General features: G+C 43.2%; 1 protein-coding gene across 3 annotated transcripts in view; it reads right to left on the reverse strand.

The window, feature by feature from the left end:
- Nucleotides 1-898: 898 nt before the first annotated feature.
- The window catches only part of PPARGC1A (PPARG coactivator 1 alpha), a 630855-nt gene continuing 610694 nt past the window's right edge, over nt 899-21059 (reverse strand). For 2 of the 3 annotated variants that reach the window (XM_053403885.1, XM_053403887.1), the window contains 6 exons: nt 14968-15883; nt 14208-14312; nt 13936-14056; nt 6413-6534; nt 5687-5838; nt 899-1155 (listed from right to left, as the gene is read on the reverse strand). In XM_053403885.1, the coding sequence (XP_053259860.1) occupies nt 1052-1155; nt 5687-5838; nt 6413-6534; nt 13936-14056; nt 14208-14312; nt 14968-15883 (1520 nt within the window). In that variant the 3' untranslated portion in view covers nt 899-1051. The remainder of the gene's footprint in view (nt 1156-5686; nt 5839-6412; nt 6535-13935; nt 14057-14207; nt 14313-14967; nt 15884-21059) is intronic. The other variant, XM_053403886.1, reaches the window with a different exon arrangement.

Consider the following 21059-nt stretch of genomic DNA (forward strand, 5'->3'; position numbering starts at 1 on the left):
TATAAGCGTTAAGTTCAGCTTTCTAAATATGTTAGTGTACAATATTGTTCTGCCCCATATAATTACATTTGAATATTCTTGATTAAGAAAAATTTCAGCAGTTTTTTTCCTCTTCTTCTTAAAAGAACGCTGCATTTACAGTGCATAGCTGTAACAAAAAAAAGCATCGTCTTGTCATACGGTATGTACACAAAATAAAAATACTCCATTTAACATCTGTAAATACTTAACTACATTCATGAATGTAGTATATAATCTAACTGTACATCCACAACCCCTCCACCCCTCCCCTGAAGATTTGCCCTCAATGTTTTTGTAGCGTGACACCATGTCGGCTCATCGAAGGGAGAAAAACACCCAAGAAGCTGGCTGTTAATGAGGGTCTTGAAATTTCTCTACGTGAGATAAATGTTTTGGACGCTGACATGGATGTCACAATTAAAAAGACAGAACTTTAAAACGCTATGGAAGTTTTGAATCCTTCCACCATTTTCTGCCCTTCCCTTGCCTTCGTGAGAGAAGCACAATGAAAGATGGCGGACCGTGTGGATCTGTAGATTTCTTCAGGATTGTCGTCATTTTAAAACAACATGGCGTGAGAAGAAGCTTCTTGAATGAAACAAACAAACAAACAAAATCCCAAAACCTGCAGTGTGTCTCAGGTTGTCAGCAGCGGAAGTTTGAATTTGCTTCATTTTGAAAATGTTCTATGTACACAATTTTGGAGTTCGCATATATTTTTTAAAAAACGTTATCTCTATGGAACTGCTGCCATGTCAAATGGTTCTCGCTTGGCACTCTACAAAGATCAAAACCCTCGCCCTCTTCACCCTGGAAAAGCAAAGTTGAGACTCAGGAGTACACAATTGCTCACACCAGACCCATTTTGCCTCTTAAGCAGCTGGTCCATGTAAACTATGTTTTTGTATATGGAGAGTGTGTGGAGTTAGGGAGAAATTTGTAAGCGTGACTTCTTCATTGTTCATTATTGAAGGACTTGACGTCCATGAGGTATTCGCCATCCCTCCATTTTCCTTGGCCATGATGCACGTTACCTCCGCAAGCTTCGCTGTGCCTCTTTGAGTAAGCTGTCAAAATCCATGGAGTCATACTTGCTCTTAGTAGAAGCAGGATCAAAATCGTCTGAGTTTGAATCTAGAAGAAGAGATAGGGAGGTAGAGTCTTGACTATTGTGACTATGATTATTTATTTTTTTATAGAGTCTCCTTGACGTGACAGTATGGGCTGGTTTGCATGCAACTTTGGGAATGCAAATTGTACTAGGATACATCAAGACTAGAGTCCAATCTGCAATGGATAACAATAACTAATTTGGCTACCTATTTGAGTAGTCGCCTAGCCACTATTACACATTCTTCATGCTATTTATCTGTTTGTTTTTCTTTTTTTAAAAAAGATTTTATTAAATATTTTTCATAATACAATAAGGCAAAATAAACTAATCTAAATGAAAACAGAAACTAAACAGCAAAGCGGAAAAAATAGACGAAAAGAAAAAAAGAGGGAAAATAAAAAGGACTTCTGATTGTCTGTCAGTTACATAAAATAATTTATTCAAAGTATTCACTCTAGAATGACATCCCACTAATCTACTTTTTTGCTAGGAAATATTTTCCCAGTCTTCCAAACCAAGTAATTCAGATTAAATCATTTTCCTTTTTTACACAAAAAATCCAAAAGGGATTCTCTAGTTATGGTTACCGATAAATTTCATAGAATCATAGAATCATAGAGTTGGAAGAGACCACAAGGGCCATCGAGTCCAACCCCCTGCCAAGCAGGAAACACCATTTCAACAATAGCTTTCCTCTAATCAAACATATCAACATTATTGCCAACGACTTCCACAGCCATTCCTTCATATTAAGCACTAATATTTCCACCTCTGTCTATACTAAGTCTCTCTGTGATGATATATTAAATGATATTCCATAATTGTTTTTCTTATTATGCATTCATTAATTCGCATCCAGTTCCATATCTTCCGTTCCCATTTCCTGTTGTATTTCTCATAGTATTCCATCTTGGTTTTTTAAAAATTACCCCCTTCCATTTGCATTCTTCATGCTACTACAGGTCCAGCCAACATTATTTTTAGTAACGCGGCTTCCTTCCAACCTTATCTTTACTGCTGTGTGGAAGGTCGCTCAGCTCCTTCCACATCACTTGGTATTAAAGCCATTTTGCAGGGGACCATGCCCCTGTGCTCCCTTCCCATGCCAATGTGGTACTAGTTCCCAGAAGGGGTGACACAGCTATGCATGCAGTTCTCCCCTATTACCTCAATCTTCTAGTCCATGGGTAGGCAAACTAAGGCCCGGGGGCCAGATCTGGCCCAATCGCCTTCTCAATCCAGTCCACGGGTGGTCCGGGAATCTGCGTGTTTTTACATGAGTAGAATGTGTCCTTTTATTTAAAATGCATCTCTGGGTTATTTGTGGGCTATAGGAATTCATTCAACTTCCCCCAAAATATAGTCTGGCCCCCCACAAGGTCTGAGGGACAGTGGACCAGCCCCCCTGCTGAAAAGGTTTGCTGACCCCTGTGATAATGACACAGAGCCCAATGGAAGGAGACTCCGCTACCACTACAAGAAGCATTAGAAGGGGCTATTTTTATTTACACACTTACACACACTTAAAGGTAAAGGTAAAGGGACCCCTGACCATTAGGTCCAGTTGTGGCCGACTCTGGGGTTGCGGCGCTCATCTCACTTTATTGGCTGAGGGAGCCGGCGTACAGCTTCCAGGTCATGTGGCCAGCATGACAAAGCCGCTTCTGGTGAACCAGAGCAGCGCACGGAAACACCGTTTACCTTCCCGCTGGAGTGGTACCTATTTATCTACTTGCACTTTGGCGTGCTTTCAAACTGCTAGGTTGGCAGGAGCAGGGACCGAGCAACGGGAGCTCACCCCGTCGCGGGGATTCGAACCGCCGACCTTATGAACAGCAAGCCCTAGGCTCTGTGGTTTAACCCACAGTACCACCCGCGTCTTACACACACACACAAACACACACACACTTCAGCAGCAGGGCTACTGGTACAGGACTCTTACCCCAGTGAGATGGGATCTGGATATGTAAGCAAATGCTTACTACAAGCCCCTCAACAAAAACCCCTCTTAGCTTTAGTGCTGCATTTAATTCACAACATATTATGCTGTTTCCCACTTCTTAATGGGTCACAGTTATTCCTTGCAGAATGTTACAAGCCATTTTGAACACAAATTGTGGGCTCATCATACGTACTGTTCTGGTAGTTCCATTAACTACAACCACCCTTTAGAAAACAGATTAGTTTTAAATAGATAATAAATTAGCTACTTGTGTTCAGGGTTTCGCTATTCTACATTTGACTCACCCCCCCCCCCCTTAAAGGAAAGGGACAGCAATCTTTAAAACGAAAACTCGGAAAGGCATTCTGAAGTTCTGATGAGGAAAAGGTGTGAGGCTACACTGACAACATGGAAAGCTCTTCCAGAACTAACGCCCAGTGATGGATAATGTTCAAGGAGGTCTCTTTAAGGCAGCTTATTTCATACCCTAGATGTTTTGAGATACTAAAAATGCCCCTGACTTCATCAATGTGGAAGATAAGTCAAGACTTCAATCCGTCTTTACTGGTTTTATCAGCCAGTGTTTGAACAAATGATTTGCCACCTTTTATATTTTCATCACTGGGCCTCTATCTCTCCGGCAGTCAGCTGCCTTTCTGGGGGTTTACACTATCTATTTAGCCAGTGAAGTGAATTATAGCATATTCACTTTGAACAATGCATATCGCCTTTATCATTTAGACTCGGAGAAGACATCAATTGGCTAGGGGAAATATTGTTTTGTATTCACTTCCCGCATTACACAAAGCAGAGGGAGAACGTACAAGATTTCAGACAGACAGAGGAATAGCAGTATGCTGAAATCTTAACGATCCCGGTCATTAATTTAATGTTTAAAAACCTCCACACAATTAGACTATTAAGGACGGCTACAAGTGTCATCACACTTAATCCTATTTTTGGTGAAAGAGAAACATTTCCTATCCTTCTGCTTAACCTTTAATATTCAAATATACCGTTAAGAGAATTCGTTATAAGAAAAAGGGTCTTTGGATAAACACATCTGAGAAGCCATTTATCAGGAGATTGCTAGCTGCCTTATGTACAGGTGCTGCTGTGGTGATGTATGAAATGGCTAAGGTCCAGGATGCTAGGCAGGTAAAGGGTGAGGGACCCCTGGATGGTTCAGTCCAGTCAAAGGGAACTATGGGGTTGCAGCACTCATCTCGCTTTCAGGCCGAGGGAGCCAGTGTTTGTCCACAGACAGCTTTCCGGGTCATGTGGCCAGCATGACTAAACCGCTTCAGGTGCAATGGGACACTGTGACAGAAACCAGAGCGCATGGAAACGCTGTTTACCTTCCTGCCACAGCAGTACCTATTTATCTACTTGCACTGATATGCTTTTGAATTCCTAGGTTGGCAGGAGCAGGGACAGAGCAATGGGAGCTCACTCCATTGCAGGGATTTGAACCGCCGACCTTCCAATTGGCAAGCCCAAGAGGCTCAGTGGTTTAGACCACAGTGCCACCCATGTCCCCCAGGTCCAGGATGCTATAGGGACTCCCTTCTTCCAAATGGTGCTGCCTGCTTCCTGAGATCAGAAGGAGAGGCCCTTCTCTGTATATCATCCATGGTGGAAGAATACCTGTTTCCCACCTTGTCCCATCTAGGGTGGGAAGAAGAAGAGGAGGAGAAGGAGGAGAAGTTTGGATTTGCTATCCCGCTTTATCACTACCCGAAGGAGTCTCAAAGCGGCTAACATTCTCCTTTCCCTTCCTCCCCCACAACAAACACTCTGTGAGGTGAGTGGGGCTGAGAGACTTCAGAGAAGTGTGACCGGCCCAAGGTCACCCAGCAGCTGCATGTGGAGGAGCAGGGAAGCGAACCTGGTTCACCAGATTACGAGTCCACCACTCCTAAGCACTGCACCACACTGGCGGGCCTTCTCAGCGACTGCACCCAGATTACGAAACACCTTGCCCTGTAAAAATGCGGTTGGCACACCCCCTTGCTATTTTCCACCAGTTGTTGAAAAATGTGTTTTGATTCTAACTGATGACCTCGTCTCGTTGGCTGTAATTTCAAATGCTGAAAGCCGCAGTGAATGGTTTTTTCGTACCGGAAGCACTGGAATATGAATGTTTTAGTTTTTAAAAAGTGGCTTTATCACAATTTGAAGGTGGTGAAAATATGCGCAGAGGGAATGAGGATTAGCACATGTGTTTCATCCCTAGTGCGATGCTGCTATCTGAAGTCCACTAACTGCCCAAGTGCAGTTCTGCAGTGGCACAAAGAACAAAGGCACAACTGAAATCTATGGTGGCAGGGAAGCAACTTCACAATACTTTACCACAAGCAGAGCTGGGCTCCCTTTTGCTGTCCTCACATGTGGAGAACGTCGAAATGGCAATCTTCCACATTGGCAAAAACAGACCTGAATTTGGTTTAGAAAGCACTTTTGAAACAACTGCAGCTACTTTTCAAACAAGGTCCTCTAAATTTAATTTTTATGGTTGGTTCCAGCTTGAAAAATCCTAGGAAGACCCTCGAGTAAACTGAAATTGCAGACCCTACATTAAGCCCCCCCCCCCGAAGTAAATGCCATACCTAGGTCTGCATAGTTAGACTTGCAAAATTGCTTTTGTCCACAAAAATACAGCTCGAAGTCAGGTTCGTTGGCTCTGCGCAGTGTGTACCCATTTTCTAGAGCGGCAAAGGCATCACAAGTGTAGCGGTAAGTGATGAAACCATAGCTATCTCTGTAATTGAAAAGAAAACATGCTGTTGAGAATTACAATTAAAAAGTATTAATGCACGTCAACGTCACCATTTCCTAAGAAGCAAGAACTCCACGGGGGCTCACCTAGCGTAAATGCCAACACAACTGCATCCATTCATCAGCTCAATTGTCCTGTCAGCCAGCTAAATACTTTTTTCTGGGACATGAAATCTCAACTATAGCAAGATGAATAAATAAGGGGGGAAAGCGGGGGGAAGGTTTTTTAAAACTTTAGCTTGACTTCTGACACAGCACTTTCTTGTTGCCACGAACTTACGGGCATCTTTCTTTTTTAAGTGTACAGGGGTACCGTGGGTTACAGACACCTCAGGTTACAAACACTTCGGGTTACAGACTCTGCTAACCCAGAAGTAGTACCTCGGGTTAAGAACTTTGCCTCAGGATAAGAACAGAAATCGTGCGGCGGTGGCAGCGGGAGGCCCCATTAGCTAAAGTGGTACCTCAGGCTAAGAACGGACCTCTGGAACAAATTAAGTTCTTAACCAGAGGTACCACTGTACACATTTCCTAACAAGGAATAAGGCTAATCTCACCCATCATCCTGTAGATTTACGGTGCACTCCTCAATTTCACCAAAAACTTCAAACCGGTCTCTCAGTTCTGTTCGGGTTGTGTCAGGCCCAATTTTGCCCACATAAATCACACGTCGTTCTTCCTGTTGGAGAGGAGCACATGAAATAGCTTATTCGAAAATACATATATAAAATACACATATAAACATGAGGTGATGATAGATAGATAGATAGATAGATGATAGATAGATAGATAGATAGATAGATGATAGATAGATAGATAGATAGATAGATAGATAGATAGATAGATAGATAATACTTTATTCGGCTATAGGCCCACAAGGTAAAACCAATCAATAAATAAAATAGCATTTTACATTCTAAAATATCAACTAAAATATTTCAACACATAATCTCCTTCACGTTACATACAATCTCTAGATGTACCATATTGTGGCCTTGAATATAAAGATGGTGGATAGAGTTTACTAGATTTTTAATAGTCATGCAGCATCTATCTATCTATCTATCTATCTATCTATCTATCTATCTGAGGTGATGTATAATTCTAATATTCTAGTTTAAGACCACCTAATTTGAAAGAGCAGGTCCGCCTTTTATCTATTTTGGGGTGATTTGGCTGACTTGTTATTTGGCAATAGCATTAAATTCTCCGTTGTCTTTATTCTTTTTTGTAGGGACCAGGTCTTTGATTTTTAGCGATTTTGCATTTTTTAAAAGCGACTTTTATCTGTGCTGCAAGACACTAAAAGGCTGTGTATAAATTCTTCTTATATAAAAATTAAATTTAATATATAAATTTTAAAGTGCTAAATCCCTTTGTCTAGAAAAAAAATTGGGCTGTAGAAATTGTAGCAGATTTGTACACTTCTAAAAAATGGAATGAACTGTAGGTTGAGCAAGTTTGGTCTGACTAACTCTCCATGAGCATGTTTTGTTGGCATCCTTCTGTCTCATGAGACAGTGGAAGAGGGTGCCTTCAGGGATGAAGTCAACTGCTGGAGCGTTTTACAACGCCTGCTGCAGCTGTAGAGACTGATACAGGACAGCCATGTTTTACTGCAGGTGGAGCAGATGAAGGTGTCTGGCGGTGCTGCTGCAGATGCACAATGGTGTTTGTTCTCTCTGTGGATACACAAGCTGGTTGTCTCCAGACACTGTGTTTTTCTGCAAGGGATACCCACACAATGTAGTTGGATACTGCCAGACAGTGGCGTCGCAATGGGGGGGGGCGGTGCGGCGGTGCACTCCGGGTGCCATGTCTGCGGGGGTGACAAGAAGGCACCCTGCAGGGGCTCGTGGTGGCGCGAGTAGCCGTATGTGGAGAATCCTTTGTTCGCGGCTTGAGCCGCAAGCAGAGGATCCCAGTGCCACTGGCAAACTGCTATGTACAGTGCATGTGCGATGTCGCTACATACGGCACATGCGTCGTACGTAGCAACGCCGCACATGCACCCTACATAGTGATGCCCCGCCCCAGATGTCACAATGCCTTCGTTCATCCCTGTTGCCAGCCTCATGTCACACTTGCGGACAATTTTGTAATGCAGAGTTGGTCTGTCAATGGGCCTGGTTCCTGAAGCCAGCTCCCCATAGAGAATGTCTTTGGGGACCTTTCCATCTTCCATTCTGTGGACATGACAAAGCCACCACAGATGTCACTGAGACTGCAAACATGATGGGATTGTGGGCTTGGGAGTACACATCTTTGTTTGAGACTCTGCCGTGCCATGTGATGCCCAAAATCTTCCTGACGCAGTGTGAAGTAAAACAAACCCTGATACTGTGGGGTGGGGGGTATCAGAAAACCTATGTGCATGTGTTCACAACTCTATGCTTCTGGTCCCTTAGCTAATTTAGAACTCTAATCATCCCTAGGTACCAGCACCAGTGGCTGTAGTCCAACAACATCTGGAGACCCAAGTTTGAGAAAGCCTGGCGCTGTGGCGGATGTGGGTGGTGCTGTGGGTTAAACCAAAGAGCCTAGGACTTGCCAATCAGAAGGTCGGCGGTTCAAATCCCTGCAACGGGATGAGGTCCCGTTGCTCAGTCCCAGCTCCTGTCCACCTAGCAGTTCACAAGCACATCAAAGTGCAAGTAGATAAATAGGTACCACTCCAGCGGGAAGGTAAACGGCATTTCTGTGTGCTGCTCTGGTTCGCCAGAAGCGGCTTAGTCATGCTGGCCACATGACCCGGAAGCTGTACGCCTGCTCCCTCGGCCAATAAAGCGAGATGAGCGCCGCAACCCCAGAGTCGGCCACGACTGGACCTAATGGTCAGGGGTCCCTTTACCTAAGGTTCTAGATAGCACAAGGAGTCTCCACTTCCCAGTTCACGGAGCGCAACAGGGCTGGGATGAGTGCACTCAGTCCATGTGTAGAATTCATGGAGAGAGGCAACAATGGCGACATCATATTGAGGGGTAAGTCTCAGAAGAATTACCAACATATGGTATAACGTGTCACGAACATGTAAGCATGGTCTCTGTTTCCATTTCATACTCCTTGACTTTATTTTAGGTTATGTTTGCTCCTAATGGCCCTGCCTTGGAATAGGAGGATTCGGCTCATAAATCTGGGAACAGTAAAGATTTGCACATGTTCTGCAATATTCCTCCCCCCCATCACACACAAATGTTTTAACAAAACAAAACTTAACTGCGCTGAACCACTTGATAAGAAACAATTTGGTTGACACTAGCTATTGAACCAAAATGACTGACCAGATGGAGCATAACGTAACAGCAGACTTTCTAATACACTTCATTTCAGATAATATATCTGGATTGGAAGCGGGGGGGGGAGGGGGGACCCATAATGTTTCATGCACCAACATTGAAAACGTAATAGAGCTATGTGATGGGAATAAATACTGCATATGCTCCACGAGATTTGTCACGAGTGTGATTATTTTTGGCTTCTATTTCCCCTTCTTCTCTTTATTTAGGCTGCAAGAGATAACCCTGCTAAAACTGAACCATTAAAAAAATAAAAAAAGCTTGGTGAAGTACAATTAAGGGAATAAGTAAAAACGACCAAGGCACAGAAATTCAAATTTGAAACTGAAATGTACCATATGTCCTCCAGTATGTAAGAGCGGCAAAAGATTCCACTAACTATTCCCTTAAACGGCATGCCATTGTGCCCACAGATTGGGAGGCATAGTTTGCGTTTCAACTCTGGTACAGGCTTTTCATAATTCCAAGAGGGTTACAGTGGCTTTCTTTAACGTTTCTCTGATATGGGGGCATAAATTTGCAAGGGTGAATAGAAGCAATACACAGCTAAGCAGCAAACAGTGTGGCCCCACTGCTTGTTCTTAGTAAACTAGTAATATACGCCAACTGACAATGGAGGTTCCATTTAACTCCTAGCTAATAGCCTAAACCACAGAGCCCAGGGCTTCCCGATCGGAAGGTCGGCTGTTCGAATCCCTGCAATGGGGTGAGCTCCCATTGCTCGGTCCCTGCTCCTGCCAACCTAGCAGTTCCAAAGCACTAAGTGCAAGTAGATAAATAGGTACCGCTCCAGCGGGAAGGTAAACGGCGTTTCCATGTGCTGCTCTGGTTTCGCCAGAAGCAGCTTATTCATGCTGGCCACATGACCTGGAAGCTGTATGCCGGCTCCCTCAGCCAATAAAGCAAGATGAGCGCCACAACCCCAGAGTCGTCTGTGATTGGACCTAATGGTCAGGGGTCCCTTTACTTTTACCTAATAGCCTTTGATAGCCCTACCACTCATGAATATGTCTGAATCCCTTTTAAGGCCACCTAAGTCAGTGGCCATCATAACATATAGTGGCCATGAACATTCCTGCCTCCCATACCCAAGAAATCAAGATAATGTACATAGAGTTTCCAGGATGTTTCCTGTCCAGGCACTGTTCAGATGCAAAGTACAGTGGTACCTCAGGTTACAAACACTTCGGATTACAAACTCCGCTAACCCGGAAGTAGTACCTCGGGTTGAGAACTTTGCCCCAGGATGAGAATAGAAATTGTGCACCGGCGGCAGCAGTAGGCCCCATTAGTGAAAGCGCGCCTCAGGTTAAGAAAGGTTTCGGGTTAAGAACGGACCTCTGGAACGAATCAAGTTCGCAACCTGAGGTACCACTGCATCTTAGCTTCAGCAAAGTTGCTGCACTGTGTCGCTTCAATATCCTGCTCTCTTTTGTACTTGTTCTAGAAATTATTTTTTAAAAATTGCAAATGCAAGGGAAGATCCTATTTTTCAGCAAAGAGGGATTTATAGAAATGTCTGAAGCTCTGTTTCCAACTTCAAAAAAAGTTTTAAGGTTATCTTGCTTTGATGCATCTGCCAATGTTTGATGGCCATGCATGTTTCCAAGAGATTATCCAGATCCCCTATCCCAGCATCCACACATGGCTGCTTTTAGCAAATGAAAAAAAGTTAGACGATGCATGCATGGACCTCTTTTATCTGGGCTCTTAAGAGTGCATACTCTGAAGAGCTGGTAACACTAACAGTAGGAACAGTATGGTCTCACTCTGCATTGGTCCACATCACCCTGCTCTGGTCATACCTCATGTTACAGATGCTTCAAGATACGTGTTTTTTGGGTTACGGACCGCGGGAAACCTGGAAGTACCCGAACGGGTTACTTCTGGGTTTCACTGCTCACGCATGCACAGAAGCGCTAAATCGTGCTTTGCACATGTGCAGATGCGCCGAATCACACTGGCGCCGACGGGGCACTTCAGGATGCGAATGCTGCAGGTTGCGGACGTGCCTCCATCACAGATTACATCCGCAACCTGAGGTTCCACTGTAATTGCCTTATACAAAATCATCTCAAGGCAATGTACAATACACACACACACACACACAAATAGTTTAAAATGCAGATACATTTACAACAAAACAAAAACCACACAAATTAGACACTTGTGGCAAAGACCTATTTATCTAAGCTGGGAAGGTGTGTGAACAAAAATGTCTTCAATTGTTTCCAGAAAGTGTAGCTCCAGATGTTTTGGGACTACAATTCCATCATCCCTGGCCACTGGTCCTGTTAGCTAGGGATGATGGGAGTTGTAGTCCCAAAACATCTGAAGGGCCGAGTTTGCCTATGCCTGGTGTCGGTCGTAGGAGCCTGTCATATCTTGACAGTAATGCTGTTCCACAGAACAGGGGCTGCCACACTTAAAGCCCTGCTCTGAGTTACTGTGGAGTGGAGGGCGGAATTGTGCAGGAGGGACCGATAGTATTTCCATGCTTGCATGCAGGGATATGAGGATGGGAAGTAACCAGGAAGAGAGGGATGTAGGCAAAATGTTGGGGTTTGTCTTTATGCTTAAAAATCTACCCATTTCTGTTTCATTCGTTAGTGAATAAGCATAGCAATCTTGTTATTTCCCAAAACATTTTTGGCTGCCTAATGCTGCTTCGGTCAAGCTTCAGCTGAAGTCAGTAGTGTGAGGCAGAGGAACACAGAATGCTGTCAGAAAGCACTGCCTACAGAGATTGACAGTAGCTGTCCAGGGCTTCAGGCAAATCTCTACCTGGAGATTCTAGGGACTGAACCTGGGACCTTCTCTACACAAAGCAGATTCTTTGCCCTTGAGCTACAGCCCTTCCTGCTCACCTGACCTCCCAAGAGCTGAGTCACTGATGCTTATCCAGAGGGAGAGGGGGGAGTGGCAGGAAGGTCAGCGCAGTGCAAAGGCATTGGTGCAGCCAGTCCATTGCTCCTGCTGGTGTGTTTGCACTGCGCTGAGCTCGCCACTTCAGATCTCCACCTCTCCCTCAGCTGTCAGGAGGTCAGATGAGCAGTGCCACTACCCCAGCACACTGTCTGATTTGGAAATGGTGCAAAGCTAGGGTCTTGACGGTGGAGCTTACCAAAAAGAAATTCATTCTTTTATAGCGTAATGGTAAATCGCCAAAAGAAAACGAAAACAACAACAACAACGGCATATGCTCTCTGTCTGAATACTTTAGGCCTTACTCTACAAATGACAGCTGAAATATTTTTCAAACACATTTTTGAAGGCGCATATGTGAAAGCTTTCACAATCTGCATGTTGCCACTATGGTCTATCTGCCAATGCTTAGGTGACTTGTATTATTTCTTAGAATCAAAGAAATGCAGAGCTGGAAGGGACCCTAAGGATCATGTAGACCAATCCTCTACATGTGGAAATATGGGGGTTTGTTCAACGGAGCTCATCTTGCTTTGGGTTCTGAGTAATTTTCAAAAATGTGTCTCAAGTCCCAAACGTAAAATATGCTGTTAAATTGCTACCACTGCCTCGTATAATCTGCTTTGTCAGTGTGGTGTCAAAACCACGACATTACACAGGTTAGGAGAGTGGTGTTGGTGGAGAACAATCACTAGCAAATGCCCCTTGTCTTCTTCCTGCAGCCTGCAGGAAGGCTCTTTCAACACATTCATGTAGCACACCTTAAAATGTTTGTTCATCTAAAGCAGGGGACGCCAACCCTTCAGCTGCTGTTGGGTTCCGACTCCCATCAACCACAAGAGCCATCAGGGTCAGGGATGCAATCCAACATCTCGAAGGGACCCCATTTGCTAGCCTTGCTCCAAAGAAATGGCATAGCCCAACAATGTAGCTCAAATTTAGTCTTCTCAAAACTTCTAACCAGAAATAAATGGACCCAGGCCTTGCTCAAGCCATTAGGAAAATCAGAGCTATTGTACTATTGCTTGAAAGAGGCATACAAGGTCAATGCAGGAATGTCAACATCTCGGTGGGGGAGCGCATGGGACAAGAGGTCATACAAGGGCATGTTGTAACTCTTTACAGTGATATTTCTCTGGCCTCATGCAGCCAGCCAACTATTTGCAGCAATAACAAATCCCAACACACACACCCCTATCAAGTCCTGTTTTAAACCTAATGTATAGCTTTCGTGTCACCACTAAACCTCTGCATTTATCCAATGACTCACTGCCAGGGGCAAATTTACACAAAGACTGATACTGGTTGAAAAAGTTATTCCTTTTCTTGGGAAACTTTAGTTCTATGAGAGAGAGAAAGGGTCTCTAACGAAGTTAAGAGTCACCCAGATTCTTCAGGGTGTGCAACGGCATTGAAATAAGCGAACAACGACCTTAACTTTGTAGCACACATATGCCCCAAGACGAACATCTTAGGACAAAGCACATTTTTGTCTGCATTACAGAAGTTGCTGCTTCTATGGCAGATTTATATATTTCTATACATCCCATATGCTACAAAAATTTAAGCTACTTTGCTGCTTACTATCCATGACAAAGCCCTTTTCTAATATGTCTTCTAGTGGCTACTGAATGTAGAAAGTGATGATTTACAGTAGCTTTAAAATATTACATTTTAAAGGCAAAGTGAGCATTGAAATGAAAGCACAACTGGAGCACAGGAGATCAGAATTACTGAGAAATGCGTGTGAAGAGATTAGTGTGTGTGTTTTGTTTGTTCCATTTAAGGAGAAAAAAGACAGAGAAAAGGAGTATAAAACAAATCTCTTCCAAAATGAAAGTTATCTGCATAGTGCTTACAATTGCTTTCTGCCTCTGTCTCTCTCTTTGTTTGGCCCTTTCAGTTTCCCGTTTTTCATATTCTTTGCGGTATTCTTCCCTCTTCAGCCTTTCATGCTGATATTCCTCATAGCTGTCATATCTAGGAGACATAACGTAATCATTAAAATCAAGTGCCTGAATTTCCCAGAGGTACAATGAATAATAAAGATTGGGTGTGTTGTTCTTTTGACACATGCAAAAAGAAATATAGTTAAAAATGCGAGGCGTATAAATATGGGATGCTACACTACCTGGGTCTATGGCTATATGGCGATCTGGATCGGGATCTTGAATACAAGGGAGAACTTCTATATGCCAGGGGTCTACAGTGACTGGACTCATGATAGAAGGAAGATCTGTTAGAAGAAATTAAAAAGAACATTTGTCACTGATTGTAAAGGATGAGTTCTCCCCAGCTTCCTACGGCTCACATCTATAGCTTCTTTCTATCTGCTGATAAGGTTTTATCATAATAAGTGCGTTTCTTAGCCACCTAACAACAAAATATGCATTGCCTTGCTGGCTCAAGGGTCCAACTTGTCTAAGATTCTGACTCTAGCAATGGCAAGTTATGTGGCTCCATTTTGACGTACAAGTCAGGCTCTGCGTATTGAGAGATCATGGGGACTCCACTTCGCTTATCAGAGCTCCTATCCTTTAAGAGACTTATCTTCCACAAATTTCAACTGATCCTTTTAGAAAAATAATAATCCAACAACCTCTAAGTTAGTTGGCCATCAGCACACATTACAGGAATGAATTCCATAATTGTGTGGGAAAGTATTTCCTTTTGTCTGCCCAAGTGATTTATTTTCTCTCTGCAAATTCTTTACTGAGATAAGAATAGATGACTGAGTTAGCGACTGTCAGCCTCGTTTCGTATGAACTGTAACTAGCTTAGCATCGGAGAGGTTGCTGATAAAAGGTTAGCATAGCAACTTCCTGCAAGCGGGCAGTCACAGCCCATCACACCGCTTGTTACTGCTCAGAAACTTTCTTCCAGTACAGTACCTTGAGGAGAATCTACTGCACGGCGACCTTGATCTCGATCGGGAATATGGAGAACGGGAACAAGACCGGTGCTGAGGAAAGGACCTCGATCGAGAACGTATCCTTTGGAATCTTTGAGAAAGGAAGGATTTGGGTGGAGACACTGAATCTCTGCATGGAGAGTTAAGAGATGAGCAAGAAGCCGACAGGTCAAACAAGGAGTAGGCTTGCGTCCCATCCCACGACCAGCACAGTTTGTCACTTTCATCTTCGCTGTCATCGAAAAGACCTTCCATTGTGAGTCCTGAATTTATAAACATAGGTAGCTTAGAGAATTGTTCGTCACTATAATTGCCGTTGTCCCTCAGTGCACTGGTTTTAGTGGTCTCTTCCTCAAAAACAGCTTGGCTAGGGTGACCAAAATGCTTATTGAGTTCGGCCCGGATTTCCTGGTCTTGGAGCTGCTTCCGGCTGTTGCACTGCAAATCCTGCCTGTTCGCCTGTGAAGTCTCTCTCTTGTACTGGTCACATTGTTCGAAAGAAGAACAAATATGGCACCACCGCTCAGGCAAGCAGCCTTTCAATTGGACTTGTCTGGACTCCTCAAGCTCCTGGGATAGGTTGATGCGTATTTCTGTTTTCGAATTAACAGACTGACAGTAGTCATGGTCACCAAACAGCCGCAAACCAGGCCGCTTTGTCTTCCTCTCCTCATGACCGACAGACAGCACAGATGTTTTACTAAGCTGTGCATACAGCTCTGACTGTTCCGGACCCTTCCGAACTAAGTTATGTCCTTGAGAGCTGGAAGACTCACTGCAGCGCGGTTTTTTGGAAGGTGGCATAACAGTCTTGCATGACGACTTTGGCTTTGGTGAAGTCCGAAAAGGGTTGTCCTGGTTGGCTTTGTGAGGAGGGGTTGTAGGCGGAGTTAGGCCTAAGAGGAAAGCAAAGCAAAAACCAACCAAAGTTGGTTAGCATGTGGGTTCTACCCTAACTTTCCCCAAAACACCTTCATGAGGCCCCCTCCTGTTGCTTCCCTGAAGCATATCCTCAAAACCCATCTTTTCCACGAAACCTTTGCCACAACCCCTTATTTGCCTATTTTATGTGCATGCAGCTACACCGAACACACAGTCTTCTCTAGTTCACCCTGGCTTCTATCTTGCTCACCTCCCGCCATCGACTTCCCCAAGTTGAAATTTAGATAGTCAGAATCTCAGAGGAAAAGATTTCTCATCTTGTTGCTACTCTGTAATGTGTTATGAACATTGAGGGTGCTATATACATAAAGAAATCATGTTCATTAAAATGAATGAAGCAAGCAAAGACACACACACACACAACTAAAAACAAAACAATGCTTTTATTTACCCCTTGCAACATAACAAATGATGCTGATGATACTAAAAGTCCCTTCTGTTATTACCTTTAGTGGTGTGGAATAGCTGCAGCATGGATCCTGTTTGCACCACTTGGTAATGTCACGAAGTCCTAGATCACAAGGCAGAAGCGAATGTTGTGGTTCCTTTCCACACCAGCATTGTCCCCCAAAGTAACTGGAGAAACACTGGCATGAGAAGAACCAAATCATGGGCTCCTCCCACATGGCCTTGGTCTTCAATACTACCACAGTGATGTGGGAGGGGCATGCATTTCTATGGCTCCAAAGTTGCTAAAAGAAGTGCTTTAAAAAGGACTTCCGAATGTATATCAGCACAGGCCAAACCAGAAGCTTCTTTAACTGCACATGGGGAATGGATCCTTATCTCTTCCCTTCCCAGCCTCAATCACAATGAAAATCATCCCAATACTGCAAAAGGCATTGCAAAAAAACCTCCAAAAATCTACCATGGGTATCAATGGAAGCTTTTTTTCTTATTTGCTTAATAAATTATTATTATTATTACCACATGGGGGAAATCAGTTTTCATCAAGATTGTGGCTGGGGGTGAAGGGGCAATCCTCTCTTCTCCATATGACACAGATGCACTGAGAATTGGGGCCCACACGCATAGCAATTATTTAAGAAAACAACAGCAGATGTGATTGGTAACCACACAGCTAAAATAATGTCTAAGGAATGTTTATTCCTTCAAACATCAAAACTAAGATGCATCAAACACTATTGGAAGGGGGTGGATTTTGATTTTATTAATTTATTTTCTGATCAGGTTTCTGGACTATTTGGGTGTCCTCTCGATAGATAGAGAGTTTGAGCTAATTTCAGTGGCATTTATTATACAAAGTTGATACTGTAAATTGTAGATTTAGACTGTAAATTTAAAACACTGTCACAGTCTTCTTCACCCAATCCAACTATTTCTAAAGCTAAAACAATCTAGATGACAGAAACGTGGAGTACTTCAGTAATAGACAACACAAAGAGATGCAAGACCTAAAACTGGCCATACAATTTGTAGCAAAGATTCAGGTCTGCAGAGCTTAATAATTCAAGAAACCCTTGCTAATATACAAATAATAAAATATTGGAAACAAAACAACAAGGTTCTTCAAAAACAGAACAATAGTGAAACTGAAACGGCAACTAAATACCCAAATGCCAATGAATATTACAAAGGAGAGGCTGAAATTTACTTTGTGTCGAGCAAATAGAGGATTAAGTAAATAAAGAGGAGACAAATGTCAGATCAATAACTACCAGGTTCCCCCGCTCTCCCTGCACACTATGATGTGAATTTACTATGCCAGATCTCTTTGCAGAGATGAAAGATCACACACAGCCACGCTGAACCACCTAGAATGAAAGAAGGCAAAGCTTTCATCCCACTGCTGATAGTTTTGTGTAGCGGATGTCTGCAACTCTTTTTGAGTTTCTTTCAGGTTCTATAAAAGATTATGTTAATCGAATGATTTTTAAAAAACAAAATGTTGGGAACTACATCTTCCTAGCTGAGAGGCAAGTTAACTGAGAAGCTACGTTGGGTAATGAAACAAGTTGTTTTTCTTTCTTTTTTAAGGAGGTTCAGAAATATGCATCGATGCAAATGTTCACTGAACAATCAAATAGTGTCCAGGGGTAGTTTAAGTATTGTTATTCCTACCAACAGCACAGGATTGGCTTAAATAAAGCTGTGCAGAATTGTATTTAACTCTGTTGCTTTACTTTTACAATGTGGAAACTGAAGATCTCTAGTTCAGATAGGCAAATTCAAAGAGGAACAGAGGTGTTACTTTGGAAAAATAAGACAAAAACCCATTCCACACAAACCTCAGCCATAACCTAGAGCATTCCAATGGCCAGTAACACAGAGAACAGCTGTTAGAAATGTTCAGTTTCAAGAGCAACACATAAGCATCTCACTGACTCGGAGGCATCCAAGGTGTGTCTCAATACACCAAGCCACCACATAACAGCCCAAGGCCTCTATGGGTCCCTAACAATAATCCAGCAAACTGCACAGCCATGTTGTCACTGCTGCGGGTAGTGTGGCCAGCCCAAGACATTTTGGCACCTGAGGCAAACCACAAAATGGAGTCCCCTTGCCACGGAAGATGTGGGGACTTATAGCCTACATCAGGAGGTCTAGTTTAATCCTTCAATATGCAATTTTAAGATCTGTGAAAGGAACTGTGCTGACAAATGGAGGGAACAATATTGTATTGCATCAGGAATGTTACCTCAACAGAGGTATGATCAACCACTGATCAGTGTCAGGCCAAAAGAGAGACAGTGAGAAATGTGTATAATCTGCAGAAGACAGAGCACTCTTCAGTCCAAAGGAACTCTTTTAACCTTCAGTGAAATAATTGGTTCTGCTTTTTCTATATTTTTTGCTGATGCTCCCCAAAACATTTTAATATATTATAGATGTTTTTGCTGGTCAGTTTGAGCCAAACTGGGCAAAAGATGTGAAACCTATAGCTTCCGCAATACGATTACATATTTTTGGTTATTTGGCTTTTTTTGTTTTTTTACATCGGTAATGTGGTGTTTGGAGGAAAGCTATTCCTCCAAAGGTCAACATGGCCAATAACTTTATTAGAGTCATAGGCTTTATGAAAAAAAGGCTACCTCATTTATTCACCCCAAATGATAATGACTACCTGTTCTAGCCAATGGACTATTGAAGGGTATTGTCTGGTAAAGTTGGCGAGTCTGCTGCACAGAAGGGCTTGCAAGTGTCTGTTTTTAAACAAAACAAAAAAAAAATCAATCACCACTGAATTTCTCCTAAAATAAAAATACTTCCATATCATTAGTAAAATGTGCAAAAAGGAATAAGCTTAGATGAGGAGCACCATGTTTAAGGAGAATGAGAGAGTGAGTTGGGGAGCCTTAAAAATTAAGGACTAGGAACTAAGCACAGGAACTTAAAAACTCACGTATATTAGATGCCTTTTAAATTGAAATGAAGTTATAAATGAACACATAAGCAAAATGAAAGCTAAACAAATTAATCCCCACCCACATCAAGAAAATAAGATGGGCATGAAATCATATGGTTCTGAGGAAACAGAATGTGCATGTGGGGAATAACTCTTTTGAGAGCTTCTCCCTTTCTGATAGAAAGCTAGCACAAGGTTTTGCCGGCAGTGCCGGTTTTCTATTTGCAGGAAGCTTTTCACATAGGGCAGCATTCAAAATTAGACCTGCCTCCAACAAATGGCTACAAAATTGAACCTGTAAACAAATAAAGGTAAAGGTAAAGGGACCCTTGACCATTAGGTCCAGTCGTGGCCGACTCTGGGGTTGCGGTGCTCATCTCGCTTTAGTGGCCTAGGGAGCCAGCGTACAGCTTCCGGGACATGTGGCCAGCATGACTAAGCCGCTTCTGGCGAACCAGAGCAGCACACAGAAACGCCATTTACCTTCCCGCCGGAGCGGTACCTATTTATCTACTTGCACTTTGACGTGTTTTGGAACTGCTAGGTTGGCAGGAGCAGGGACTGAGCAACAGGAGCTCACCCCGTCGCGGGGATTCGAACCGCTGACCTTCTGATCAGCAAGTCCTAGGCTCTGTGGTTTAACCCACAGCACCACCCGCGTAGTGAGCCAGTATTTGCTATGGCTTCCCAATGAGTTTACTGTCAGGAGCAAACCCAAGTTTGCCACTATGAAGGCTCCCCTGGATTCTTGGCAAGGAGGTATATCGGTGCTCCCTCACAGGGGGGAAAAACACCACACTTCACCACAACAGGCACATTAGAAATTACTACATTTTATGCAACCCAAGAACTCGAAGTGTCCAAAGTGTTGCAAAGTGAGAAGGGAAAACAAAAAACAAACAAACAAAAAATCCAACTTGCGTGCCTTTGTGTTGAGGTGTGACAAAGATGGGAAGTTTCTCCTGTGTATGCTCTTGCTGTGGCACCACACACAAAAACGTCATATACTTCACAGTTTCAAGCCATCTACCTTAATACTGCCTTGCCATTTCTCTTATTGCTGAGCTCCCAGCTGTTGTCTAATGACTTTACACAGATAAATTTCTGGAGTGAATTTTACACACACACCCCTGGACCTGCACCCCTGATGGGGGTTGGTTTCATCAACCTCTAAGAACACCTCTGTCACCAGCGAAGAGGGGGAATGTGCAATATTTATTTAAGTAAGGAGAAGAAAAGTTTTGCATTAGTTCTTCTTTCCTACCTAGGACCAAACTCTGCCCACTTCCCCTCTATATAAACTTTGAGAAAATTAGCGCCATATTTATTCACAGCGAGTATCACGTCTGCTTTGCCTTTACTCTAATCACAGTAATCTGAGTTCCATCTCATGCCATGATCCTAAATCAATAGTGCTAAAACATTCTGCACCCTTTTGGATTATTTCACACCGGCTGATTTTCTCTCTGCAAAATGTGTACATTTTCGCGTTGACAGTGCAAGGTATATTCCGTGCTCTCTCTTGAACTTAGCAGGTTTTGACAGATTTATGTGAGGACAGATGGCCATTACAGGCTGAAGGCTGACAAGAGGCAGTTCAGAGCATTGTTAACACACTTGCACAAACTCTCAGCAGTGCGGCACTGTGCAGAATGTAATTCAGACTATAGCTTTTTTATTGCTGCCTATTTTCCTTTGTCAAAAGCGCCTGCTGTGCAGAGCAACAAATGGCTGCCATTACCCGGGATGTAATGGGTGTCAGA

The sequence above is a fragment of the Podarcis raffonei genome, chromosome 9, assembly GCF_027172205.1.
Source record: "Podarcis raffonei isolate rPodRaf1 chromosome 9, rPodRaf1.pri, whole genome shotgun sequence".
In the NCBI taxonomy this organism is placed as follows: Eukaryota; Metazoa; Chordata; class Lepidosauria; order Squamata; family Lacertidae; genus Podarcis; species Podarcis raffonei.